Consider the following 27,236-nt stretch of genomic DNA (forward strand, 5'->3'; position numbering starts at 1 on the left):
GCAGAACCTGACCCGACCCCGCAGCCTGGGGTGAAGGGAAACGCTCCTGCAAACCGGGCTTGAGCTTGCAGCCACAGAGCGGGGACAGATCTAGGCAGAAAAGGAAGGGGCTCGTTTCTCCCTGCAGCCCCTGCCTGAACTCCCTGTGCTCTGCTGTGAATCCCTGCCTTGTCAGAGAGGAGAGGGGCTCTGAGCACATCCTGCATGGGGCAGATCAGCACTGTGACCTGTTCGCACCTCCTGTCCCCACTGCAGCGTGTTCCCTCCTCGGGACCGGCCAGCTGAGTTTTACACAGGTTCTTCCTTGTTTGCAGGTGCACGAGCATCTGTCTGGATGTGCTGGAAAGGTTAATCACATGCTGCTCCCCAGTGTGTAGGTGCCTTCCCCATGCTCAGCAGCAGAGCTTAAGATGCTCCCTCTCTGTGATGAGGACCCTCCCTCCCCCTCAACATGACATCTTGCACAGCGTTTCTACAGCCCTCTCTGCATCTTGCCCAGAGCGGTGCAGAGTTCCAGTCCTGGCTCTAGGGCTGTGGTTGGAGCTGGTTTGCACAAGGGGAATGGTCTGTGCCAGGCTGTGGTTCTGCCAAAACTCCTGTTTTTAAAGGTATTGAGGCACCTGAGTCCCGTTAGGATCAGTGGGAGCTGGGCATAAAACTGGGGTTGTTTGGGTCAGCTCCCTGCACCTGGACAGGATGTGCTATTCCAAAAAGGCCCAAATCTAAATCCCTTTAAAAAGCCTGGGATTGCATCACTATCATGCTCCCTGGAAGGGCACAGGAAGCAAAAATGCCTCGATTCCACTTTCATGGTGACTCCTTTCCACACCAACGGGGAAAGCCACTGAAAGCCACTAGCAATGGATCCACTTCCGCGTGTAGGCACAGGCGAGCTAGCAGGTGTTAACAGCAGGGCATTTTTGGAACAGGCATGTCTGAGGCTTGGTGTTCTTCTGCTTTCCAGCACTTTTGCAAAGTGGGATGCCCAGCACTAAGAAGCCTGGGTTGGTTTTTAAAAGTCTAATTTTTAAATCAGTTGGTTTTTAAATTGTTTGTTTTTTAAAAGACATATTTATTGGGCAGACAAGGTTCTTTGGGTGAATCTGATGCCTTTTATATTTATTGGGAACACTTCAAACTAGTCCCCAGAAGAAAAGCCTCTTGTGGCACATCTCTGCTGGGCCTTCAGTGTCTCACCTCCAGCTTTCACACACATCGGCTGTACATCAGGGACGACATTGTGCTGCTCATAATAAAACCCAGCGCAAGCTTGAATCATAAAAATTGCCAAGGTGCTGCCCATGCTTGGTGCAGCTTGTCTGCATGGTGTTCGGACACTCTCACCGACAGTGGGGATCTCGTCATGGGGACAGTCTGGTGTCTTCTGCTCCTTCCAGAAAGTCCCAAGGCTTTTGTAGCACTAAGTTAGAAGAAATTGTTTCCAGGCTGTTGATTTTGGCCTGGTGTGAAATGCTGCCAGCCAAAGTTGTGGAGAGGGACTGAATTTCTCCCTGTGCCTTCCCACAATATCACCTGACAGGGGGTTCTTTGTTGTTGCTCAGGCTTTGCTGCTCAATGGGTCTTTACCTGAGGACGAGCAGGAGGCATCCTTTGTCCTTTGTGAACACGGAGCCTGCCCAGAGGAGCAGCTGGTAAGCACGGGCTTGTACCTTACAATCCATTTTCAGTCGGCTCTGTGCACCGCCCTGCCAGACAGGGGGTAATCATTGCAGTTGTTTTGCTTTCAGATTATAATCCGAAGTCGGCTGGACCAGAGCATGGAGGAAAACCAAGACTTGAAGGTGAGCAGGAGTCAGGCATGGGCAGATGGCATGGTGGCCAGGCTGAGGGTGACACTTCTGTCTGCTCTTGCAGCTTTCTTGTTCTGGAGATGGGGACACTCCTCTCCAGTGCTATTCCCAGTGCTGCTGTTGTGCAGGGTGAGTGTGGGGAAGGGGGAGTGTTGTCACTGCTCTCTGCCTCAGGTTAGATCAGCCATTCAAACAGAAAGAAGTGGGAGGAGACCTGCCTGCCAGGGGCTGTGAGAACAAATGAACTGGGTTTGCAAAATGCTTTGAGATTCTCAGATGGGGAGAACCCTTCATTACTGTGATGGTTAAGCACTGAGTTGTTGAGCTGTCATTTTGCAAACCCTCCTGTTGTAACACAGCCTAGGGTGAAGCCCGGTGCATGTTCCCTCTCCCAGTTTGCTTCCCAGCAATGCTGTGAACCTCACTCTCCATAAAAACAAATAGCCAGAAAATATTTGAATTGAATTGAGCCCTGAGGAGACCCCTGTGTGATCATGGTGCCAAAGACTTTCTCTTGAGAGCCTTGTGCTCCATTTCCAAAACTTTATCCACAACAATTGTTATATTTCTGGCCATGTCTGAATGGAAGCAAGCTTTCGAGTGGAAGATAAAAGCAGCTGAGAAGAGCTCTCCCTGTCAAGCTGGTCTTACTTGCACACTGTGCTGAAGTTGGCTCTGGGCCCAGCACTAACACTACAAGAGTTGTTGCTGCCCTAAGGGGTATACTTGGGGGATTCACAGCTTTTCTCATGTGCTGTTTGATATAAAGGGCTTAGGGGGCTGCTCTGCTTTAGATTCATTGCAATGGGCTGGAGTCTGATGTGCTTCTGGATCCACGGGAGAAGGTGGCGTTTGCATTATTCCAGCAGGAGTGTCCAGGGGTCCAGTGCATGTTCCCGGAGGGGCATTGTGATGCTGATTTAATCAGATTGTATTGGATTTGCAGAAGGAGCTGCTGAAATACAAACAAGAAGCTCGAAACCTCCAGGGAATAAAGGTGAGAGGAGAGAAAATGAATCGTGGTTTCCAAAGTAAAACTGAGGAGCCTGTCACAGTGCAGGAGGAGAGGAGCTGGGGCAACATTATACCTCTCTGTCTCTCTCAGGCACTGGGGAGGGCTCAGGAAGTGAGAAGAAGCACTGCCACATTGGCAGAGCTGACTGGCTTCCTCAGGAGAAATACCACGACCGCCCAGGGTGGTTTTCCCACTGACAGGGGAAAACCATGAACGTGGCAGGGGCAGTACCCTGACTGACGTAATGCAATTAAAATGGCACTGTGTAATGGAGGGTGCTCTACACAGCGGACAGAACTCCTTATGAGAGCCCATAGTTAAACTCCCACTTTGATACCAAGTGGGGGGGTCTTGGCTACACGCTGACTTTATGGAAATGGGAGTAGCTTGCTCCTGTGGCCATATGGCTGAGGGCAAGTGAAACTCAGCGGCATCTGAACCCCAAGCCTCTGGGCTTGGACTTGCATGCAGGATGCCTGCCAAAAGATTTGGAAGCACCTGAAGCCCCAGGCGGGGGTGGAGGATGCGTGCTGGTAGCAGGGCCACTTATGGTTCTTGCATGACTCACAGATTTGGAATTGATTTGCCTGATTTGACTTGGGACACGAAGAATTTTCCATTAAAAACAAAACAAAACAACTCCTGATATTTGCTCTCCGTGGCCTGGGCAGCTTTTTGACATGTCTGGCTTCCTGCATGTGCAGCATTTCCCTCTAATATACGAGCACTTTACTAATCTGCTTCTGAGCATGAGGTATTTTTAGAAGTGCCCATCACACTGTGTGTGTGTGTGTGTGTGTGCATGTGCGTGTCCATGTGTGTCCCTCTGTCCAAGATTGAGCTTTTAGCTTCTCAGTAACATGAAGTAAAAGGTGCAGAGAATAGCCCTGACTGAGGCAGGGACCCTGGCTGCTTGGAGACGCACACTGGCAGGATTTGCATTGCCAGATGATACCAGATGGAAGCTCAGCTTTCTTAGAGCGAAGCCCTTGTGCCCTTGACTGACATTTACCTCTTTCTCCCCCATGGATGGGGCAGGCAGCCGGTGATGGCAGGAGCTCTGGGTCACCAGTAAGCACCTCCACATGCACAGGTGCTGCTTCCACCCGGGTATCTTGGCAGCATCTTTTAAGCGGGAGCTCAGGCAGAGGCACAGCCATCTCTCTCCAGCTCTGACAGCTGGCTGGGGCGTTGACAGGGAATTCAGCAGCATGCAGTAGCACCGGGGAAGGTCTAACAGCTCATTTAGGCAGATGCTTTCACAGCTTCTTCTGCCGTGCCAGAGCTCACCCTGGAGCCACAGCCTGCACAATACATCCCTAGTTGGTTGGCATTTTCCCTGCTTTATCTACCAGATTCAGACCAGGGTCCCAGCCTCCACCTTGCAGGCACTGCACTAATGATAACACATGTGTTTTCCCAGGATGCGCTGCAGCAGAGGCTGGCTCAGCAGGATGCTTCTGTTCTTCAGCTCAAGCAGGAGCTGCTGAGAGCAAATATGGACAAGGAGGAGTTACACAACCAGAACGTGAGGCCTTTTTGCTGCTGGCAGCCACTGCGGCTTGGTGCTGGAGGTGGCAGGGCCCAGAAACTGGAGGGCGGAGGCTCCCATAACTGGGGTGGAGCTGTGGTTGCAATCTGGCCCTGGGGGCTGGGGGACAGGTGAATTAGTAATCACGGGGTTGTGTAAAGGAGCCACCGTGCGGCAAGCCAAGTGGCCTGCTGTCAGGCTCTCTGGCCTCCCCCGCTCCTCGTTCCTCCTCCCCTTTCTCAAGGGCCCTCCTCACCCTCAGTCAAAGCAGGAACGAGCTGTATGAATAAGCTCCTTAATGCATTTTGTGGGACAGCAAATGGTACATGGCAGATGGAGCTGCCACGTGTAGGTAGAGTCTGCACTGGGGAGGCAGCAGTGGCAAAGGAAGCGAGGGAGTTGCCATATCGAGGGGAACAGCCCCGTGCTGTTCATATGCAGCTCGTACTCTGTAAAGGTGCCCCACGTGGCTCTGGAAAGGTTTCCTGGGACGCAAAACTCACATCCACATTCTGCTTCTGCAGGTCGATCTGCAGAGGAAGGTTGAAGAGAGGAACCGACTCTTGGGAGAATACAAAGTAAGGGAAGCTGCCTGCCCAGGTGGGGCCTCGTCACCCAGTAGCTTGGAGACGAGGAGAGCCTGAAACGGTCTTCCTTCCTATTCTCTCGACCTTTGTGTCTCCGTGTGTGCTTCCCGCTTTGTCGAGCAGTGAAATACACAGCAATAACAAGTGATATCTCTGGTATCCATGGAGCCTGGCCTCTCGCAGCCTGAGGGACTGGGAGGGCTGGACCCCTGGGGACTGTGCCATGCCCCTAAGGGGTGTTCACAGGGGTCGCCGGGGTGGTGTGCATTGTATCTTGCACTGTGGAAGGCTGGCTGAGTGTGTAACCCTCAGCTGCACACCCACCACACTTCCTCTCTGCCTGTCTCATTTCATTATCCTCTGCGTCTTCTGAGAGTCCTGCCGTTGTGGCTGCTGCCACAGCCCCGAGCATGATAGGTGTCTACGAAGCTCCAGGCTCTGGGGACCTGACTGACCTTTTCCAACAAGACTTAGAAACCCAATTAGAGCATGGGGTATAAAGCAGATGGGTTCTGCCAGCCTTAACCCTTCCCTGCCCTCGAGGAAGGTGAGGGTGAGCCTTTCTCACGTTTCCCTCCGCTGTGTTGCAGAAGGAGCTGGGCCAGAAGGACCGCCACTTGCAGCAGCACCAGGCCAAGCTGGACGAAATGCTCCGGCAGCTCTCCGAGGCCAGCTACCAGCAGGTACAGAACCCGCATGCTTGCCTTTTGCCCTGTGCCCTGTTGGCTCAGTGCACTGACTAGTCTGCTGTCCTTGCAGGCAGATTTGGAGCGGGAGTTGGAGCACAAGGAAGCCCTGCTGGCCCAGTGCATGAAGAGAGAAGCAGAGGAGGTATGTGATGCTCTAGCTGTGGGAATGCATCAGGCTCTTGGGATGATGTTCCTGGATAATGTGTAGCCTGAGTCCAATGCACTCTGTGGCAGCCCAACTCCCCTGGGCACCTGCATTGTCCCAGACAAACCAGGCTTGATGCAGTGCTGTCATTTGAGCTCCTGGGAGACTGCTCTCTGACCAGAGCGGCTGAGCTTCAGAGCGCGCCCCAGCTGGAGCAGCTTGACCAAAGCACTCTAGAGGGAGTTCGGCTTTACTCAGCTTCCTCCACCACAGTCATAGATGGCTGAGCCCTGGGGTCTGGGAACCAGGTGTCCCTGGGTTTCAATCCCACCTCTAATGCTAACACAGTCTAATAGCTAGACCAGGGCCCATCTTCTTAACCCCATCTACTCCTACTGACCAGTCACTGAGATAGCAGAGCTGGCCACCAGCAAGAACCATGTCTCCTTGCAGTGGACCTGAAGAGTCTTCTGGACCATGTGTCAGGTCACTTCCTAGCTCTGTCTCAGTTTCCCTGTCCATAAAACAGGACTTGCCCAGATCCTGGGGTGCAGGGGTGTTCCCTAGCAAAGGAGTGTGACATGCGGGATGTTGCTGTATCCTTGCTTTCCACCCTCTTGCAGATCTGGGGTTGGCACTTTGGAGTCCCCTGCAGGAAAGTCCTGAAATGTTCAGCGCCTGCATTATAGTTGTTTCTCCTTGCAACAGGTGATGGGCTACAGCAATCACAGCGCCCAGAGCAACGGCTTTCTGCAGCCAGCAAGCAAAGTAGCTGGCCCCACAGCCCACAGAGGGGTAGGTCTTGTGCCGCGTACCTAGAGCCATCTCGGGGGCTATTCATCACCCTTCCCTGGCAGCTGCCGGCCTTGGTGGGTAGACTTCAGGGCCTGGGAGAAGCTGTCATGCCCAGAAGGGATGTGGGTTGGGAAGTAAGGATTTACCCTGAGCTCCTGGTTCACACTTTGCCTGACTTCTCCTGGTCTCTTGGGCAGACAAATGACCTGCAGCTGGTGCGTGATGCTCTCCGCAGCTTGCGCAACAGTTTCAGCGGTCATGACCCACAGCACCACACCATCGACAGCCTGGAGCAGGGCATCTCCAGCCTGATGGAGAGGCTGCACCGCATGGAGACGCAGAAGAGGCAAGAGAGAAGGGTAAGCGCTCCTCAGTAAACTTGACATCTTCCCCACTCCCCTCTTCGAGATGGCTGCCAGGGAGACCTCCACCCCCTAGCATCTCTCTTTGACATGGGCTGCTCATGGGATGGCTCTGCTCACCAAATCTTGAAGAAGCCTGGACTGAGGCAGATGGAGGGATCCCGGGGGCCCCACCAGCCCTGCAGAAGCCATGGGTGGAGCAGATGGTTCTTCGTTACAGCACCTCATGTCTCTGGTCTCATGGCTTCTCTCTGAAGGTTTGATGTTAAGATGGGCTCCCTGTACTCCTGTGAAGTGGTCTAACCTAGTCTATTTGCTAAAGCAGGGGGCTCTGAGTCAGGACTCCTGGGTCCTGTTCCTAGCTCTCACTGACTTGCTGCATGACCTTCTGAAAGTCCCTTCACCTCTTTGTGCCTCTGTTTCCCCTTCTGCAGGCTGTCAGGGTTAAGTGGTTAATCTCAGCAGAGTGCTACAAAGCTGCTGAGGGCCCCAAGCTGCTCCCTGGACTCTGTCTTGCCAGCTGGCAGGAATTTGAAGCAGACACCTGCTAACCATATAGCTACACAGGGCTTGTCTGTCCTCCCCAGGAGCAGGAGCCACAGCAGGGGGGTTAATCAGCCCAGCCCATCTGTTGTTTTCTCAGTGACCTTTTAATCAGAGAGCTGGTTTCATGCCTGCAAAAAGTGTGGCGAAGCAGTGCCTTGACTCTCTAGGACTCTCTGTCCCCACAGAGCTTGTTGAACCTCAGTGAAGGACCATAGATGGTGGCATGTTTTATCTCTGGACTTCGGGGGAGGCCATAGAAAACCTGAGCTCTTCACTTCAGTTGTATACATTTTAAAGTCCCGTGGGGAGGAGAGCGGGGAATCTGAGTGAGAACCTGGGGATGCTGGGGGCCTGGGTGTGTTTTGGCTGTTTGGGTTGTGCATGCGCATGCACGGGTCTGTGTGTAGGAAGAAGGTGCCTTTTCACCAGGCTACATCACGGTTCTTTCCCCCGTCAGCTCTCTCTCAGCATCGGGAGGTCTCGGGGCCTGGCCCCCTGCCCTCACTCTCTTGGCTGTCCCCCTAGGTTCGAGGGAAGTCACCGGCAAGCAGAGCAGCCAATGAATATCGGGACTCCTGGCCTCCCAACTCCAGTGAGTGCATTTCATCCCACCCCTTCCTGGCTCAGAGGTTTTATGGACAGAGCCCACTGCCTGGCCCCCCTGCAGCGAAACGGCACAGGCCAAGCCCCGCTCTGTCCCCCACTTGGTGCTGTCCTCTCCTTCCTCACTCCTTTGGCCATTTGCCTCACAGCCTATATTGGAAGGGCTAGGGAGCCAGGACCCTGTCTGCACCCTCACTGTGGGAGCCTGGTGGCCCCTGGGCACCACCACCCCCTCATATGTCACCATTAATAATAGTGGTTAATAGTTCTCCTGGAATCAAGAAAAGCCTGGTGTTATCCCAGGTGATCTCAGAGTCGGCATAGACCGTGTCAGCGCCGTGCCCTCTAGCGTCTGCAATTAGCAGTGCTGGCTCCATTTCGTCTGCTCCCAGCCCTGGGGTCAGATGTGGCACTTTGAGCTGCTCAAGTGTTGATGGGGTTAGTGCTAGCTGGAGTTTGGAGCAGTCACATGTTTGAGCAGGCAGGGGCCTGGAGGACTCCCCGCCCCCCCTCCCATTCTGGGCTTCCCTCCTGCCCCTTGGGGTGTCCCCCCTGCTCTGCCCCCAGGGCCCTCTCCCCTGCCCCCCACCCCCTCAGGTTGCTTTCAGCTGCTAGCGCTATCCTGGGGGAGCAGGCAGGGAAGGAAAAACGCTTTTGCCTGATGCCCACCGCTGCTGCTGACTACTCTTCTCTGGGCTGAGCCCAGCTAAGAGAGCAGTGATGACAGTGGCAGCAGCTGGATGGGGGGGTTTTCCTTCCCTGCCTGCTCCCTTGGGACAGCATCAGCAGCCAAAACTAAGCTGGGAGGGGAGCAGGGGCAGTGAGCAGGGATTTGGGGTGCAGGAGGGTGGGAGTGGCAGGCCCATTCTGGAAGAGCAGGGGGGCAGCTGAACGATCAGGGCTGATGGAGGATGGGGGCGACAGGGCACATGATAGGGTGCAGTGGGCCTGATGTGGGCCAGCAAGGGAGTGGGGGCAAGTGGGGTGTTCCCACTAAGCCGTAGCCTTGAGTAGCTGCATGTCAGTATAACACAAGCTGGGAAGCGTGGATCAGAGATAATCTTAGGCTGGAGTAGCATAACTTTAAACTACCTAAAGGGTTCTTAAAACTAGTTTAATGTGTTTAGTGTGGGCTATCTAGGGGTTAAGAGCTCTGTGAGCCACTTAAAATGAATGCGTAACAAGGCCCTGAGTGGTTTAATGTATGCTGAATAACACAGGAGTTTCTCACAGTGACTTGGCCTGGCTGGGAGCAGCAGGGGTTCCCATCCCCCTTGCTTGGGGGCAGCTTGTCTGGGGTGCTGGCAGGTGTAATGTGGAAAATGTTGGTAAATGGTGAATGCGTTGATTGGCAGAGTGACCCGCAGGGGTGGGGGAGAGAAGGCGGGTCCCACCCTTTACCTGCACTGCAGTGCCTGGGCCCAGGAGAGCTTCTGCAAGGGGTGGAGAAGGGAGCTGGGAGCAAAGGGATTATTGATTCAAAGAGGCAGCCCCAGCTGGGTCCACTGAGGAGTCACTGGGTTCCCTTTCCTCTTGGCGCTGAAGCTCCAGCTCCCAGCGCAGCCGGTGTCATGTGCCTGGTGCTGAGAACTACACCTCTTCCCCGCCTCCCAAAGTCCCTGCAGGCTCCATCCACTATGCTGAAGCAGCCAGATTATATAGGCCCCAGCAGCCCCAAGCTCGAAAGGATTTGGGTGTGCAGAGCTCAATGATGGTGACAGGAACTTGCTAAACCAGCAGCCTTGGGATGAGTGTCCAGATCTCTGACTTGCTTGCTTTCTACCATAAAGGGCAAAACCCAGAGACACACCCTGGGGCCTTTGGCACAGACACACCTGCATTGCAGGAATGGGGAGGGCAGGGGAGCAGCCAGAGGGAGAAAAGAGCAGCAGCCCACAAGATCAAACCCCTCCCTGCTCCATGCAGCAGACATGGGTAGAGGCTACATCTTTCTGAGCAAGTAGGGCTGAGTCAAAGGAAGTACCCAGCCTGTCCTGATGGAGGCAATGAGCTGTGACTGCTCCGATCCCCTAGCTGTGAATGTGGACAAGGAGAATGATAGCGGCCTTTGCTGTCTTCCTCCCCTCAGCACGAGCTGTAGCAAGCGGCAACATTCAGCTGGTGACTCTTCCAGAACAGGGCTGGGGGTCTCTACTCCCTACAGGAGCATTGGGCAGAGTGTCTGGGATGTAGGCAGCAATGCCTGCCCCGAGTGGGCTGAGGTCTGAGTCACCCAAAGGAGCTGCTCTAAGGAGTTCCTCCAGACCAGCAGTGTTATCCTGCACCAGTGACCCTACCCTGTAGCACCTTGTTTTCTTGCACGGGGAAATTCCCCACCCTTTGCAGTGGGAGGGACTCCACCAGCACTGAATGGGTCTTTCCCAAGTCTGTCTCCTCCTGTCCGGTTTGGAGAGGATGCTGAGAACACACTGGCATGAGGGGGTGGGAGGATGCTGCACTCTTCCCAGGCAGCGGTGACACACTCTGTGTTTCTCTCTTTGCAGAACTGCCTCACTCTCACAGCACGCCCACGATGAGTAGCAGTGCCTGCACCAAAGTGCTCTACTTCACAGATCGCTCACTCACTCCCTTTATGGTCAACATACCAAAGAGGTGAGGCCCGGCTTTGCTGTGCTGATGTGGACACTAAGAGAGTTGTGAGAGAGAGACACCAATTTCCTCCGTCCAGGGCAGGTTCAGACACCAAACCACATTCCCCATCCCTTAATCTTATCTCATTGCACAGGGGAAGCACGGACATAAGAACAACCCAGAATTGTGTGTGTTTGTCATTTTTGGCTGGAGATCCCTGAGCTGTCCTGCACCTGATGTTTGTGCATGTAAAGCCCCAGGTTTAAGAGGATTCTAGTGGGCGGCAGCCAGGCAGTTTCGCCTTAGCAGGACATAAACCATGCAATGCAGGACTCTGCATCTGATGAAAAAGCAGCTCTTGGTGGCAGTACAAATAGGAAACAAGGGTCAAGAGGGGATTGTTTTCTGTAAATAAGAAACACCGTTCTGATCCCTGATCACATGCTTCATGCTGTTGGAGGGGTGTCCCCGTGCTGTCATCAAGTAAGCTGCTTGACAGCCAGGCGCATGCTAGTGACAGCTGGGTCTACACACCTGATCTTAATCCTGTGGCCTAAACTGCCGAGGAGGATAGCTTTGACTCTTATCGTGCAGGTTAGGTGAAGTGACTCTGAAGGACTTTAAGGCAGCTATTGATCGGGAAGGAACCCACCGGTACCACTTCAAAGCCCTGGATCCAGAGTTTGGCACCGTCAAGGAGGAGGTATGTGTGGCTGCGCAGCTGTGATTGTGGTTTGTATATGGGTATACAGCTGCAGCAGTGGCTTGGCCACCCCTGACACGTTTGGTTCCCAAGGGAGTGAAATCTCTGACTTGCGGCAGAGCAAACTGTCGTATTCCCAGAGCCGCAGTTCAGGGGATTCCAGCCCCCAGGTAAGGAGCCAAAATGGGGCTCTTTGTTTCATTCAGAGCGGTGACATGAATGTGATCACAGACGTGCCCCACTGGAGAGGACTGTACCCCATTGCAGGAACACATTTAAAGTGCATCAGTACCAGTCTTTCCAAAAGCAGTGCTATCTAATGCTCTGAACCCAGGGTGGGATTCAGCAGGTTCCCCAGTTTTCATACTGACCCCCCATGGGACTTTGTATCTTATTTTCACTGTCATTAACTTGGGGATAATAGTCCTTGCTTTTCCTGGTGGGGTTGAGAAGGGAAGCAGAACTGCTGCTTCTAAAGCCCTTTGGGAACATGAAGTCTTGTGTAAGTGCCAGGTGATGTGTTGTTCTGTGGTTTGTGTGGTGCAGTATGAGCTAGGAAGAAGCACTCAGCTCACGCTTCCTTCTGTGGTGCCCCTTGCCCAGGACAAAGAGATGCTCTAGCTCTGAAATGACCAGCTCCTCTGCTTTTTCTACAGGTTTTCCATGATGATGACATCATTCCTGGGTGGGAGGGGAAAATTGTGGCCTGGGTGGAAGAAGATAATGGGGAGAATTAACTAACTCCTAGGTGGTGTTATTGTGGGCACCTGTAAGTGGCTGCTATGTCCAGATACAATGACCAAAAAGAGCGTGAGCTGGGATGCATCCAATGCAAGCTGCCAAAAGAGAGGACTTCTCTGCAAATGACGGGTAAAACAGGTTTTTGCGTGCGAGGAAGCCTGGCATCTCACTTCCCATGGCCAAATGCAGACAGTGGTGTGAGACTGAAATGACAGGTTTGTGGGAAGGAATCATCTTGCTTTGTGCTGTTGACAAAACCCTGAAGGCCTTAATGATGTGGTTCTCTCTTCCCCTGTCTCTGCATTCCCAAAATGCCTGCTGCTGTTTGACATCTGGACATGTCCACTCTGATCTCTGGCATACAGTATTACGTGAACCTGCACGCGTGGCTAAGACATGAAGCTCTGCCCTTATGAACCAGAAGATGCTGCTAGATTCGACGTACCAGAGGGTATAACCAGCCAAAGCCAGTCCCAGAGCATGTGCTGAAGAGGCAGAATCCTGCCCCCCACCCAGGGAATTGCGTGGCTTCTTGCTCCAGGAACCTGGCGTCACGGGGAGGGCATCTGGTGGGCAGCACTGCCTGTGATACAAGGCCAAGACCAGCAAGGCTGCCCTTGTCCCCAAACACAGGCTTCCGCTTCCCAGACTTGCTTCTCCTGTTCTCCCTCCAACCTGTACTCGCCTCTGTGCTCATCTGTGCTTCTTGCTTTGTTGCCCTGGGAACAAAGGTGCTTCCTTAGTGGCGATGGATTTTGTTCTGGGGGAGGGCGCAGGACCTGCCCTGGCTCTGGCACTTCTGCCTCTTCCTTCACTGCCCCCTTCTCCCTGCAGCTATCACCATTCCTGCACTTACCTTTCTCCAGCTAGGCAGACAGATCATGTCATCTACTCTCCCGAGAGACCCAGCAGGGCTGTTTCTTTCAGGACTAAGCTGTGGCGCGTTGGTGCATCCATGTGAACCTGGTGGTCACGAACTAGTTGGGCTATCAAGCAACTCACCAGCGGCAGGACAGATGTGAGCAGCAGCCCCATTCCTCTGCATGCCTTCTCCACTGGGGAGCTAGAAGCAGTTGGCTGGGAAGTCACGCACCCCAAAGTCCCTTAGAGCTTCAGCTTTTTTCACTGCACTGCCAGACTCTGCCCTCACAAACATGTCAGGCAGCCAGACTTCTGCACAGCTGGCTGCAGCAGACGCTCCTGACTGATAAGGTCAAACAGTGAGCCAAGGCTTTGCCGGTTCACCTCTGGTACATGGGCGTCACCCTTGGGTGCATGCGTCTGTGTCCTGCGTGGGAGGCTGGAACATGAAGGAAACCTGGGTTTGTTGTTTTATATTAACGTGTCCTTTTGTAAACTCGTTCCTGTTTTTTGGAATTATTTTGTACCAGTTTACATTGTTGTCTGAGGACTGTGTCTATTTTTATACCCGTGCAAGTACCTTCTGGATATTTCCACACTTACTGTACTGTATTTTACTCATTTTCTAGAGGACACTGAGATATTTTACAGGCTCCTGTTAGTACTACACAGCGGGCTCCATAACTAGCTTTATTTTACTATGAAAGTCCAACTAGTCCCTAATGTTTTTGTATTTCACCAGTTGCTGTACACACAGTAACGGCATTTCATTTATCACTTCGCTCCCTCTACGTATGGGACAAGCTTGGATGCCTTTCTGCCCTGCTCCCGCACTGATAGGACACGAGTCGGCTGTTAGGCCATTGTTGCTCTGTACAGTTTCGTAGGGTGATTTACACAAACTCTTTCTTGCTACAAACAGCAGTCACGTCATCAGAATTTGGGAACGTTCATTGGTAGGAGGAAAACCAGGTCTGTCCTGGAAAGGAATAGGTTCTCTTCCTCCTGGGAAATCAGCCGTTTCTCTTTTGCATGAATCTTCGTGGATTGCTATAAGACAGCATGGGGTTATCGGACTGAAATTCATTGTTGTATTTCAATTGCAATTGATCTTGAATGTCTCTTTATTCAAGTTTTACTTGACCCATTTTATTTCTGTGAGAGTTGGATGCTTAGGTAGCACTTACCTATTTTATACTGACAACAGAGACAGTAATTGTTCATAGGCCTCCATACACGGACCCTAGAAACCCTTTGCACTGCTCAGAAATGAGCAGTGTTCGAGTCGCATTCTGAAGGACCGGATATCATATGCGGTCAAGCCTTTCACCTGTGGTCTAGCTCAGGAGGGACCCACCGTTACCACCCTAGCAGTGGCTGGTGTGTGCTCTAAGAGGAGAGAGTTGGGAATCTCAGTCTGGTTCCTCGTGGACGGCTGTCTAGATCACTAACAGTGGTCACAGCTGCTGTCTTTATTCCCTGTTGGCAGTCCCAAGAGAGACCTAGGGCGAATCAGGCTGGAGACAGTTACTCTCTCGCATTCCCATCAGGACCCTTAGGTCCTGGGCTGGGGTAGCACAGCGAGGGGACCTCGCACTGCTGCTGGTCATGCAGGTCCTGGGAGAGATGATTTTATTCTTTCCGCCTGTCCCCCAGACAGCTTTGACATGCCTTGTCAGCTTTGATGTCCGCAATAGGTGACTTCTCAGTTCAGACCCCTTAGTTATTGGCATCCTGCTTTTGGGTGACCCAAAAAATCACTGGGAGTTAGCTGTATGAAGCCAAGAGTAGACATATTAGTACTTCTGACATGGAGCTTAAAGGCTTGGATTATGCCTCGTTCTCCACCCTTACAGAGGCTGTAACGTGTGTAAGTCCAGGTCAGTTGGTTCCTGCAGTGACTTTGCAGTTGTCTCTAGGTTTCCTATCTTTGCATGAACTGGAAGGGATCCAAGGTAGCTGGGAAACCACCCAACCTGCAGCCGTTCGTAACACCATTGGCAAACAATAATAGAAATACATGGGCTCCGCTACAAGACTGACTTTTGTGATTTTATTCCTGATTTAGACCAGGGTACATGGGATCAGACTCAGGCCCTTAGACCTGAATTTGAAATGTTTTCCTTTGCTTCTATGTTTATTTCTGCCCTTTCTTCAAAGCTGCTTTCTGGTTTCCTTAAGACTGTAAGTTGATTATTTAACATATGCGCTATATGTAAAGTTCTATTTTCATAGAAACTACGAAGTTTGCATTCATCGCTTTTTAAAAGAACAGTTCTTCTCAGCCTCCCTGCCCAACAGCACCGAGGTCTGAGCTTTTACCTGTACATCAAAGACCTCAGCCTATCTGACTTGGATGTATTCGGGATTTGTGGACCAAGAAAAAATAATCTCAATAAACTGAAGTTTGCAAATCGAGTCTAATGAATCCTTTTTTTGGGGGGGGGGAGAGTGTTTGTTAGCCTCCCTCAGAGGCACTGGGTTGGATCCACGAGAGACACTTCCACCTGGTGACCCCTGGTAATGTCTCTGAGCTCCCAAATCGACAAAAAAAGCCCAATTGCACAAAGATAAAGCTATGAAAGAAGAGGCATTGGGTAGTGGCTACAGCCCAGTCTGGGGTGGCGAGTAGGCCAAACCCAGGCGTCCCGGCCACACGATCTCGTCTCTGCGTTCAGGGTCAGGAAATAATACTGCCCCTTGGCCAGACCGGCCGCGTCTACATGAGATGCTTTGCTGGGCGCTGTACCTTAAAGCGCCGCTGACTGCAGAGTAAGCTAGTCTGCCACGCGGTAAACGGACTGCTCACGTCGGCCGGTAGCCCGTTTACTGCGCAGTGAAGCCGAGCAGCACTAAATAGATGACCCACGTGCTGCGCAGTGAGGCCAAGCAGCACTAAACTGGCAGTCCACTTACTGCGCACTAAAGTCACCCGGCATGCCTCGGAGGCGCGGCCTGCTGCGCAGGGGGCGGGCGCGCGCGAGGGGAAGCCCCGCCCCCGCGCTTTGCGGCGCGTTGCGACAGTGTCGCGCTGGTCGGGCGGGCGACGAGCGGCCGCGGAGGTCAGGGCGGGGGGATGTGGCGGGTGCTGTGGCGGCGCGTGGCGGCGGGGGCGGCGCGGCCGGGCCGTGGCAGGCGGGCGCTGAGCGGGGGCGACCCCGGGGCCCTGCGGCCGCCGCTCCCCGCCTGGGCCCGCCGCGTCCCGGGGCTGCCGCCGCCGCCGCTGCTGCCGGGCCTGGCCTGGCCCCGCGCCCCGCGCCGCTGCTGCAGCCTCCCCCCACACCAGAAGGTGAGCGCGGGTCGGCTTCCCCCCCGCGGGCGCGGGTTCCCCGTCGCGGGGCGGCGCCGTGCTAACCGCAGCCCCCTCGCAGGTGGCGTTGCCGGCGCTGTCGCCTACCATGCAGATGGGCACCATCGCGCGCTGGGAGAAGAAGGAGGGCGACAAGATCAGTGAAGGCGATCTCATCGCCGAGGTACCTGGCTGCTCCCGGCTGGGCTCCAGAGCTGTCGTCTCCGAACGCGGCGTCAGAGCGGGTCCAACCTCCCTGTGGGCGCGATGCCCTCGGAGAGGGCCAAGCGGACGCGACGCCTGCTCCGTCGTAACGCGGCGATTCTCTCTCTGCCAAGGTGGAGACGGACAAAGCCACGGTCGGGTTCGAGGTCCTGGACGAGTGTTACCTGGCCAAGATCCTGGTGGCGGAGGGGTCCAGAGACGTCCCCATCGGGGCCATAATATGCATTACCGTTGAAAAGTGAGGGGCTGGGTTGCGAGTCGAGGGAGCGGGTGGGCATCCTGGATGAAAGCACTGGATTCACAGCACCTTCCTGCTCTCTTTTCCAGGCCTGAGTTTGTTGATGCCTTTAAAAATTATACCTTGGATTCTGCCCCCGCAGCCTCAGTGCCTGCCCCTTCGGCTGCCTCTCCTCCACCGCCAGCTCAGCCTTCGGCTCAGGCCCCAGGAAGCTCCTACCCTCCTCACATGCAAGTAAGACACGGCCCCTCCCTGAGCCGTTCTCTGACGCTTTTCGACATATCTCTTTTTCTGCCTGCGATGACACGTTTGGCTCCTGGGCACTGTTGCGTAGGTGCAGGCCGTGGCGACTGTTTCTAATGCCAGCTACGGCCGTGTGTCAGTCATGTGCTGTTGGATCCCGATGAGCCGCCCTTTGATACGTTTTACGGGAATCCCTGTATCGGTAAAGGAAGGAGGATCCACGCTCTGCCGGGGTCCTGCTTCCGCAGACTCTGCGCAGCTCCGGCATTTATGTGATTCTTTTTGTTAAGAGGCTTTGATGTAGGCTGGCTAAATGTGGTTAGTTAGATGGCTTTCTAGCAACACAAAATGGGACTAAGAGATTATGGCACTGAGCAGGCTCTTTGCTGTTATGGGGGAATAAGGTTTAAATTTGCCTGTTGGGATTAAACTAGGGTGGGTTAAAACGAGCTGTGCTTGAAGGTTATTGCTTTTTGACTGAGGTATTTCTGTGTGGCTTCCTAATACTGTTAGCATACCCTGTGCCTGTCAATTGGTTACTTGTGCAGCCCCCATTGCCAATATACCGGATAGTGTCTATTACCCCTTGCTCAAGTACAAGCTTTTTACTATCCGCATTGTACTGAGGGGGAGCTGAGTGACCCAAGGGACCTGTCTAAGAGGTCACAGGAAGGAGGTGGTGGAGCAGGGATCTGAACCCACTTGAACCCCAGTTGTGCTTCTTTCCTATTGCTTTCTTCTCAATTAGGTGTGGCTGAATGTCGGTTTTTTAACAAGATCTGCTGTGACGCGGGGGAAGTGATGCTTGTCGTGTAAACGGCATTATTGTAACATGCATTTCTTAAGTGCTTATCGCTGTATGGTTGGCATGTACTTGGTTTAGGACTGATATACGTAGCTTCTAGTGGGAGTTTGGGTTCTTCCTGTTTGTCACGTTCCAAATAGGTGAGGACCCTGACCCCACTGGAAATCTTATTCCTCCTGTGTGACCTTGGTTCTCCTTGCTGTGTGACCTTTGGCAAGTCATTCCAAACTGCACTGATTTTATCCACCCCCACTTTCTATTTTAGCACTTCCTATCTGTGGGATCTTGTAGTTGTGAGATGCTCTGATGTATTAATTGCTTCAAGCAAGAAAAGCAGAATTCCAGCAGGGCAACAGGGAGATCCTTTGATTGATTGATTATTTTATTTTATTTTTTTTTCCTCTGGAGTTCCTTCTCTAGTGCAGGCCTTGTTAAAAGAAGCCAACTAGAGATGCAACCTCTCCCTGCCATCTTGAGGGAGTCAGGCTGTAGAAAGTAGTGGTACTGTAGCCTCAGGGTAGTACAAGTTGGCTTGTGTCAGGGTTGGAGTTGTGTTCCCATTCCTGTAGGCTTGCAAAAGTCTGGTGTGATGCACGTTTTCTTTACCTCTGTAGATTGTCCTTCCTGCTCTGTCACCTACAATGACGATGGGCACAGTTCAGAGATGGGAGAAGAAGGTTGGTGAGAAGCTGAGCGAAGGAGACTTACTGGCAGAAATTGAGACAGATAAAGCCACGATAGGTGAGCAGCCCCCAAAAACAAGAGAGACGTCACTTTCAGAGGAGGTAATCCAGGGTAGAGCTTTGCACCAGACTGTTCTTTTTCAGCATTCCAGGACCGGAGGCCATGCTCTGTCCTAAAATAAGCAATTTAAAGTTATTTCACAGTCTGTTGGGATCTGCTACTATCCACTCCATCACCAACAGCCACAACTCATCAGCCTTTTTATGTTGGACCTTACAATGCACAGAGCCCTCTCCCCACTCAGTCTTTTTCTAAAAAAAGACTGTTTCCAGATCTACCAAATGGTAGAGTTAGATCCTGGCGGGAGTTATCAGCTTTGTGTCACTCTGGTGAGATTGAGGCACCCGTATTTATCTCGTTGTTTTAACCATCTCTGCTGTTCAGCAAACACTTTTTTTTTCTTGCAGGTTTTGAGGTGCAGGAAGAAGGGTATTTGGCAAAAATTCTGGTGGCTGAAGGAACAAGGGATGTGCCATTAGGAACCCCGCTCTGCATCATTGTGGAGAAGGAATCTGATATCCCAGCATTTGCTGACTATAGGGAGACTGGAATAGTTGACATCAAGCCACAAGCACCAACACAGCCTCCTCCCTCGCCAGTAAGAACAGTCTCTGATGAGGAAGTGTGGTTGGGAGGAACCATTCAATTAGATTAATTTGCTATGAATAACTTTGCGGGTTGGAGGTTTGTGAACTCTTAACTCCAATTATCTTTGTGCTGTCTTGAGTGTAAAGATAACGTGAGCACTGGAGATGGATGCAATCTCTCAGTTGCTCTGTGCAGTCCATCCTCCAGGAAATGGAGCAAATTGCTCCATGTGGCCTCTTTTCCGGACCCCCACCCATTCTAGTACTAGTGCCCAAATGGTGGGGCTACAGATTGCTTACTTATACCTTCCTCAGAAGGATGGTTTCCAAGGGTCATCTGTTTCCCTCTCAGGAAGGCTCTCGCTATTTGGATTTTTTTTTTTCTTAATAGCATCTGTTCTTGTATCCTTTTGCACTCTTTTAAATTCCTCTCCTTTGTATCTAGTGACTCTAATTGTTGCTTTTGCCAAGCTTGCTTCTGTCACCATCTGTTAGTCTCTCCAGGTCTGTGAATCCCCTTCGACTTTTTACTGTTTTCACTGGTTCTTCTTTTTCTGTATGACATTTTAGGATTACAGCATTCGTAGATTGATATCTAAATTTGATAACCATTCAGCTGCTTCAGGGGTAGTTGCATGGATTGATTTTTATAAATGATCTAATTGGGCAGTCATTCACAGTGTGTTTCATAGTAGGTAGGATCGGAAGGGACCTGAGCAGATCATCAAGTCTGGCCCCCTGCTGTGGGCAGGAAAGAGTACTGAGGTCAAACGACCCTTGCTAGGTGATTATCTAGCCTCCTTTTGAAGACCTCCAGGGTAGGAGCCAGCACCGCTTCCCTTGGAAGTTGGTTCCAGATCTTAGCCGCCCTGACTCTGAAGTAGCGCCTCCTGATATCTGGCCTAAATCTACTTTTGGTTAACTTATGGACACTATTCCTCATTACTCCCAGTAGTGCTTGAGGGAACAGGGACTCTCCCATAGCCCGCTGGTCCCCCTTGACCAGTTTGTTGATGGCCACCAGATCCCCTCAGTCTTCTCTTGTGGAGGCTGAACAGGTTCAGGTCCCATAGCCTCTCCTCATAGGGCCTGCCTTGCTGCCCCCAGTCATGTGGGTGGCCTCCTCTGGACCCTCTCCATGCTGTCCACATCCCTCCTGAAGTGCGGCGCCCAGAACTGGATGCAGTACTCTAGCTGCGGCCTGACCAGTGCCGCATAGAGGGGGAGGATCACCTCCTTGGACCTGCTCGAGATGCATCTGTGGATGCATGACAAGGTGCGATTATAGCCTTCCTTTGGTGGCCCATGTTCATTTTGGAATCAATAATGACTCCTTTTTTTGCCTCAATAAAGATCCTTTTTCCTCTGTGCTGACTAGAAGGGAGTTCCCCAGCCTATAGGTATGCTGCTTGTTCTTCGTCCCCAGCTGCAGTACCTTGCACTTGTCAGTATTGAATCCCATCCTGTTCTCATCCTCCCACCCCTGTAGCCTATCTAGATCTAGTTGCAGCCTGTCCCTCTCTTCCAGCGTGCCCACTTCTCCCCACATCTTAGTGTCACCTGCGAATTTGAACAAGGTGCTTTTCACCCCCTTGTCCAAGTCACTGATGAAGATGATGAACAGTGCAGGTCTGAGGACTGAGCCTTGGAGAACCCCACTGGCCACATCCCTCTGGGTCGAAAATGACCCATCCACCACCACCACTCTCTGGGTGCGGCCCTCCAGCCAACTAGTGATTCATTTGACCCTGTAGACATTGACACCACAGTTGCCTAATTTCTTAATGAGAATAGGGTGAGAGACAGTGTCGAAGGCCTTCCTGAAGTCCAGAAAGACCGTACCCGCCGCAACACCTGCATCCAAGGATTTTGTGACTTGGTCGTAGAAGGCCACCAGGTTGGTCTGACAGGACCTACCTTGAATTAACCCATGTTGGTTGCCCCTAAGCATAATCTCCTCTGCTGGTCCCTCACAGATGTGCTCCTGGATAATTTTCTCAAAGAGCTTCCCCAACTGAAAAATTGCACCACAGTTGCAACCCAGGCTCTCTTTGATTTTCCATTTATGGAGTAGGCAGCTGCATTTTCCATGAAGTAATCAGATGCCTCTGTCCTCTTCATGTGTTGAATCTTACTGTGCTGCAGTGAAGCTACTTTGAGGTGTTAGCTAAGTGCCTGTGAAGCTGATGGTTTTGTGTGACCTGTTCTTTTAAGATGGCAGCAGCTCCTGCTCTGGCCCAGCCTGTCGCTCCTTCATCTCCAGCAGCATCTGCACCTGTGGCTGCTGCACGTGGAGGACGGGTTATAGCTAGCCCCCTGGCAAAGAAACTGGCAGAAGAAAGAGGAATTGACCTTGCGCAAGTGAAAGGTTGGTTGTTCCTCCCATTGTTTTTGTCACCCAAGTGTTTGTCCTGCTTAAATATGTGCTTAGGTGTCCCTTCCCTCCCACTGTGCTGGAGATGTGTTTAAAACAACAATTAGAGCCTGGCATCCAATGGCTGTGCTGAGCAATGCAGTCAGAACGATCATTTTAACTTCTTCCCCAATGGGATGTTGCTTAAAATCCTCTTGTGTTTCCCTTGTCTCTTCACCAGGTACTGGACCAGATGGTAGAATCACAAAGAAAGATGTTGAGTCATTCGTGCCTCCAAAGGTTGCTCCTGTGAGTAGAATTTGTGTTTGTGAGAATGTAGCAACATTATTGACGTTATAATAATTAGTGCAGTGGAATCTATTGAAAGTTGTTGATAGCTATAACTGTCACTTGAAGGACAGGTCTCTGGAGGAGACTGACATTTGCGATTGTGTTGATGGCTGCACAGCTCTGAACGTCAGATCTGAACGTGCTGAGGAACCAACTTCTGTAGGATTTCAAAAGCATGAAGCAAGGTGGTTTTCTTAACTTGCTTGCGCAATGCAACACCCAAGCGACAGGTTTTCCCTCCACGTGTTTATATATTTCTTCATCACTGTGGCTTCAGAGCACCTAATGATGGTGTGCAACTGCAGTTGAATTAATGCAGCCAAGGAGAGAAAGTTCAGAGAAAAGGCAGGACTTTAAACTGAAAGTATGGTGCAGTCAGCTTCACTTAGTCCTTAACAGTAGAGTTTGACCTTGCCTTTCATTCCAACACACAGTAACATGTATTTATAGAGCAACACCCTCCCCCCCCCCTTCCAGGCACAAACCCCACTGAAACAAGATACTCCCGTTGGGGGGGGGGGGATGAGAGAACCAATATCAGTCACATTGGTCAAGGCGTTACTTGAAGCCACTATTCCTCTGATGGGTGTGGTTTATGAAACTGTAGAGAATGGAATTCTGCTCTCTAGCTAAATCAGAGCAGGCTTTGCTCGTCACAGTAGGCTCTCCACAATAGGCTTTGCCTATCACTAACATATTGCCCATCTTCCTTTGACTGTGCGTGTGTGTGTGCGTGTGCGTGGTTTTACTATGGCCCCAAACTGCACGTTCTGGTAGAATATTACTGAGACCTTAACCTTGGGGTTGGAAATCTTTGAGGAAGAAAGGGCAGGAAGTGCCCTCTGCTTATTAGGAAGGGAGGGATGGAGACTAAAAGAGGCAATGACAGTGTTCCAAGACTCTTATTTTCCATACAGCAGTTTTCAGGAAAGTTGTCTTAGTGCTGAGATTTGCTTCTGATGTTGATTTGTCCTCCGAACATCTGGGCTGATGTTCAAGCAGTGATTGATTGTCTGTGTCTCCTTGCCTCCAGGCCCTGGAAGCAGTAGCAGCTCCCACACCTGCTGCAGTTCCAACTGTGGCAGCACCTCCAACAGGGGTCTTCACGGATATCCCTCTCAGCAATGTCCGGAGGGTAAGAAGCTTGCTTTCTCATTTTGTCTTTGGGTGTGCAAGTGCATCCAGAAATACAGCACTGATCACTGGGGGCTAGAGCTTCTTGGAAATCCTTTTGATTCCCCAAGACTAACACCTTTCTCAAACTGCCAGAACTTAAAGCTTTCCTGCTGTCCCTGCTTCTCTGTCCATTTCTTTCCTCTGTCCCACAAAAGCCTAGAACAGAGGTATACATCCTAGTTGATTTAAAACTGCAGAATCCTTGGGGACTATTGTCCGATGCTTAGTGGCCTTTAAAAAGAGCATTGGAGGTGTTTGGGACTGCCACAACAGCTTTGCTTCTGCTGTGTCTGGGAACTTGTTTTGCAAAGTGCGTTGTGCTGTAATGACTTACTGTTTGCTTTCCTTAAGGTCATTGCTCAGCGTCTCATGCAGTCCAAACAAACAATACCTCACTACTATCTCTCCATTGATGTAAACATGGGAGAAATATTGGTGCTCAGAGAAGAACTCAATCAGGTAAAAACCTATGGGGGGTTGTGATGTGGGTGTGAGCGATGGGCCACCTGCTAATCAGCTGTTATTACAAGACTCCTGGGCTGTTCTTCGGTGATGTGCCAGCTTGGCTTGGAAAGCATAGGCTCCTGGCACAGCTGGCATTTGCTGCTCCTTCTCACCAGTTTTGGATCTTTTTTATGGCAGAGTGGAAAAGGTCTCATTCAGAAGCCATGCATTACTTGGGCCTCAGTGAGATAGTAGGATAAATAGCGAGGACCTACATGTAAGCAAACCTTAAGTGCAAATAAAATGTGCCCCAGTGTGAATGCTGAGTGGAAGGAGGGAAATGGGTGCAGCTGTCTTAAGCCCACATAATGCTTTCAAATGTTCCTGCCTTGTAGAGCTGTGCCAAATCAACTGTGACAGAGCTACAGAGTGGGTGGAAACAGCAGCATCTCTCTGAGATATTCTGCCTTTAAATGCAATGCTGCAGGGCAGCAAGCGTGCAGGCTAATTTGGATTTTACAGTGATGAGTTCCTTTTTCTGGTAGATTGCTGACATTTCAATCTTCTGTATGATCTCTGCAGGAGGTTTTGAAGGATGTTAAGCTTTCTGTCAATGACTTCATCATTAAAGCTTCAGCTCTGGCATGTTTGAAGGTGCCTGAAGCAAATTCCTCGTGGATGGACACAGTGATTAGGCAGTAAGTACATGGTTCAAGCAACTATATGTTTTTTTTAACTTTCAGTATGATGTTAACAGGGAAATCAGGGTGATTGCTCACTGCTGGTGGGAATGGGAACAGCTTCTGTGTAAGGGGCTAGCACTGTTGTTTTGAACTCTCTTTTTAAAATGCCTTTGTAAGTAAGGCCTGTGTGGTAGACTTTCAGGCAGGAAGAGTGACTGCTAACTTAGAGAGAGTGGCAGTGGCACTTCCTTCTGTGTATCCTGCTAGAGTGAACCAGGCTGTGTCCCCATTGTGTCTTGCAGAAATCATGTAGTGGATGTTAGCGTTGCAGTGAGTACTCCTGCTGGGCTCATAACCCCCATTGTGTTCAATGCGCACATAAAGGGACTGGCTTCTATTAATAAAGATGTTGTTTCTTTGGCAACTAAAGCACGGGAAGGTAAACTTCAGCCACATGAATTTCAGGTGAGGAACCCAGAGTGTTAGTAATAACTGCAGCTCTGATTATGTCCCTGATATAGGAAATTGTTTTCAGTTTTGCTTGTGTGACTTAAGAACCGACCAGTCTATTCCTTGAGGTGCTTAACGCCATATGAAATGACCTCTCCAAAGTTCTGTATATTAACATGCACTTATGTCTTCTAGGGAGGAACTTTCACAGTTTCCAATTTAGGAATGTATGGGATTAAGAATTTCTCTGCCATAATCAACCCACCGCAAGCTTGTATTCTGGCAGTTGGTACATCGGAGAAAAGGCTGGTGCCAGCAGATAATGAGAAAGGGTAAGCATTAATTTAAAAGCTTAGACCAGTGCTTTGCAGCAACTGTGCCACACTTGTTATGGGTTAGTTGTCAAATCAGAGTAGTCATACAGCTTAAACGCTCGTTCCCATGGAAGGCCCTGTGGGTGGTGATCTTCCTGCCCTGCATATGTATATTACCGAGTGCGTGAGCTGGCAGACCCAGAGTGAGGTTTTACTGTATCTAGGTCTGTGTTTGTTTAAAACTTTGGATCTGCGTGTTCCAAAAGGAACACCAAAAGGTGCTGCTAACTTGTAGGAAAGGAGGTGTACGATGTGCTTTGTCATGTAGATCTCTTATTACCAGCCTTTGAAGAGGTGTCAATGTAGGACTGAGCACTACAGTATTAATTAACCCCCTTTGGTATTTGAGGAAAAAATCCTGGGTGTTGGATCAGTGTTGCTGGTAAGATGTCCATTAGTTGATTTTGCAGAGTACCAAATCTTGGGACTCCCTTTCTTTCCCCAGATTTGATGTGGCGAGCATGATGTCAGTAACGCTTAGTTGTGATCACCGAGTCGTGGATGGAGCGGTCGGAGCCCAGTGGCTTGCTGAGTTCAAGAAGTTCCTTGAAAAGCCAACAACCATGCTGCTATAATCTGACCGTGCAACCAAGACTTTCCTAGGCCACATTAATTTCTAAATGAGCTATTTATATTTCAGTGTTTAGACTCCTCTTAAACAAATGTTCCTTTTTTATTTTAAATATACATATATATATATATATATATATATATTCAGTGGTAATTTTTATTACCAGTTTGTACAGATAAATAGTTTGCAAAAAGGCTTTACAAAGCAATAGAGCAATGCTGTATTTTATACAGTCAATGATCTTGCAAACTTCTTTCCAAAAGGGTTGTGTCCTGGATTTAAAATTATGTGAGCAGGGTATGCTTTGTCATATCCTCCTAATTGAGGGGGGAAGTGGTGGGAACATGCCCAGTTAATTGGTGATCTCTTGTGTTCTCAAAAATAGGAGACCTAGATCTGTTCACGAGAGTCCCTAGAAGCTGAAATCTACAGCCTATTACAAAAGTGTGTTCCAGTGGTGGTCTGTTCTACTAATATTAGTGAGAGCAGCAGGTGCGCTGCGGGAGGAATAGACCTCTTGGAATAACTTCTCACAGGGTGTAGTGTTTTGCATTTCAAAGGCTCTTGGGAGTTCAGCACTGGTTCAGATTTTACCAGCTACATGGACCCTTTCAGAGCACTTTAAAATAAGGCAAACAGAAACAGTCAGCTCTTTTAAGTGCTATGGAGAATGTGCCCCTTTCTTTGGATTTTAACTCGTATGCATTTTTATATGAACTCCATTGTCTTAAATGGCTGCTTTCCAATTGCTTAGTTCCTACTATATTCTGTTGCAGTGGAAATGCTTGTTTTGCCTAAAGGTCAGGAGAATGGATCTTGTGTGTTGAAATGTGTATTGACATATGCAATTGGGCCATCAGGAATCATTTACATGACAGCTTGGAGGCCTGAAAAGTGATTTTCGGGTGTCCTTGATGTAGGAAGCTTTAAGACTAGTAGAAGAGTCAGGTAGTGCTGTTGTAACATGGAATGTCTCTTGTCCCAGTATCACGAAACTGCAGAATGTGCTGTCTGTGTATATATTCTATGTAAGTGGCTTTAAATGGTTCTCCATTGGGCTTGTGTTCAAATACACTAATCACTGGGTCCTGCAAAGGCGGGGCGGGATGCATCGGTGAACACTCCTAAATTCCACTTTCCAAATAGAAGTGTTGATGTAAAGAGGATTGTAGAGTTGATTAGTGACATGACCAGAAAGAAAAATTTGAATAAGAGAGGGAAGCTGACCTGATCCCTTCCACACTGCATTAAGTACTGTCTCCTCCAACGTTGTGCTACAGAATCCACAAAAGATAATGCTGAAAGAATATTTTGTGGAAATTAAATATTTTTGTGACCACTGTTTAATGTTCTACTCAGTTAATTGCAGTGATGCCTAATTTTATTGGTTGGGTTTAAAAAACAAACAAACCCATGTGATTGCAATTAAATTTAATAATGATTTAATTATCCGTGTTCCAGACTCTAGTGAACATGTGTGTTCCATTAAATGTTTGGAAATGGCAGACTACTAAGACTTGTTTCAGTGCTTTTTCTGTTCATTAATGCATGTAGCTTACCTCCCCTGCTCTAATGCTCATGCTGTCAAAACCATTGTCCTGCTCTGGTTTGACAGGCACAACTTATTTTATTAACCTTTAACTTCCAGTTCTCCGTGGGGTAGTGCAGTCTCTGACACAGCATTCTCAGGTAGCACTAGACTGACTTGCTTCAGACTCCAGT

At 50.5% G+C, this 27,236-nt stretch overlaps 2 protein-coding genes across 8 annotated transcripts in view; both read left to right on the top strand.

The window, feature by feature from the left end:
• DIXDC1 (DIX domain containing 1) overlaps positions 1-15,395 on the top strand; it is a 58,113-nt gene extending 42,718 nt beyond the window's left edge. For 4 of the 7 annotated variants that reach the window (XM_090026826.1, XM_090026825.1, XM_090026828.1 and 1 more), the window contains 13 exons: positions 1,563-1,652; positions 1,749-1,802; positions 2,758-2,808; positions 4,250-4,354; positions 4,882-4,935; positions 5,535-5,627; positions 5,704-5,775; positions 6,487-6,573; positions 6,771-6,932; positions 8,007-8,073; positions 10,589-10,697; positions 11,271-11,379; positions 12,036-15,395. In XM_090026826.1, coding sequence (XP_089882952.1) covers positions 1,563-1,652; positions 1,749-1,802; positions 2,758-2,808; positions 4,250-4,354; positions 4,882-4,935; positions 5,535-5,627; positions 5,704-5,775; positions 6,487-6,573; positions 6,771-6,932; positions 8,007-8,073; positions 10,589-10,697; positions 11,271-11,379; positions 12,036-12,116 — 1,134 coding nt within the window. In that variant the 3' untranslated portion in view covers positions 12,117-15,395. The remainder of the gene's footprint in view (positions 1-1,562; positions 1,653-1,748; positions 1,803-2,757; positions 2,809-4,249; positions 4,355-4,881; positions 4,936-5,534; positions 5,628-5,703; positions 5,776-6,486; positions 6,574-6,770; positions 6,933-8,006; positions 8,074-10,588; positions 10,698-11,270; positions 11,380-12,035) is intronic. The other 3 variants (XR_016439100.1, XR_016439098.1, XR_016439099.1) reach the window with 3 other exon arrangements.
• Positions 15,396-16,005: 610 nt separating this feature from the next.
• On the top strand, positions 16,006-27,028 carry DLAT (dihydrolipoamide S-acetyltransferase). Its single transcript, XM_090028023.1, has 14 exons — positions 16,006-16,270; positions 16,353-16,454; positions 16,609-16,733; positions 16,823-16,967; positions 18,396-18,522; positions 18,933-19,123; positions 21,327-21,480; positions 21,707-21,774; positions 22,850-22,951; positions 23,344-23,451; positions 24,019-24,134; positions 24,422-24,584; positions 24,765-24,901; positions 25,389-27,028. Exons 1-14 carry the CDS (start codon positions 16,058-16,060, stop codon positions 25,516-25,518), a joined length of 1,881 nt encoding a protein of 626 aa, XP_089884149.1. The 5' UTR covers positions 16,006-16,057; the 3' UTR covers positions 25,519-27,028.
• Positions 27,029-27,236: the final 208 nt, after the last annotated feature.

The sequence above is a fragment of the Crocodylus siamensis genome, chromosome 14, assembly GCF_052110815.1.
Source record: "Crocodylus siamensis isolate JL-2025a chromosome 14, ASM5211081v1, whole genome shotgun sequence".
NCBI lineage: Eukaryota > Metazoa > Chordata > Crocodylia > Crocodylidae > Crocodylus > Crocodylus siamensis.

Bases quoted from the DNA above. Each gene is read 5' to 3' on its own strand.
- DLAT (XM_090028023.1), top strand. From the start codon at position 16,058: ATGTGGCGGGTGCTGTGGCGGCGCGTGGCGGCGGGGGCGGCGCGGCCG. The intron at 18,523-18,932 runs GTGAGCAGCCCC...TTTTTCTTGCAG, and splicing joins GACAGATAAAGCCACGATAG to GTTTTGAGGTGCAGGAAGAA. The intron at 24,585-24,764 runs GTGAGGAACCCA...TATGTCTTCTAG, and splicing joins TTCAGCCACATGAATTTCAG to GGAGGAACTTTCACAGTTTC.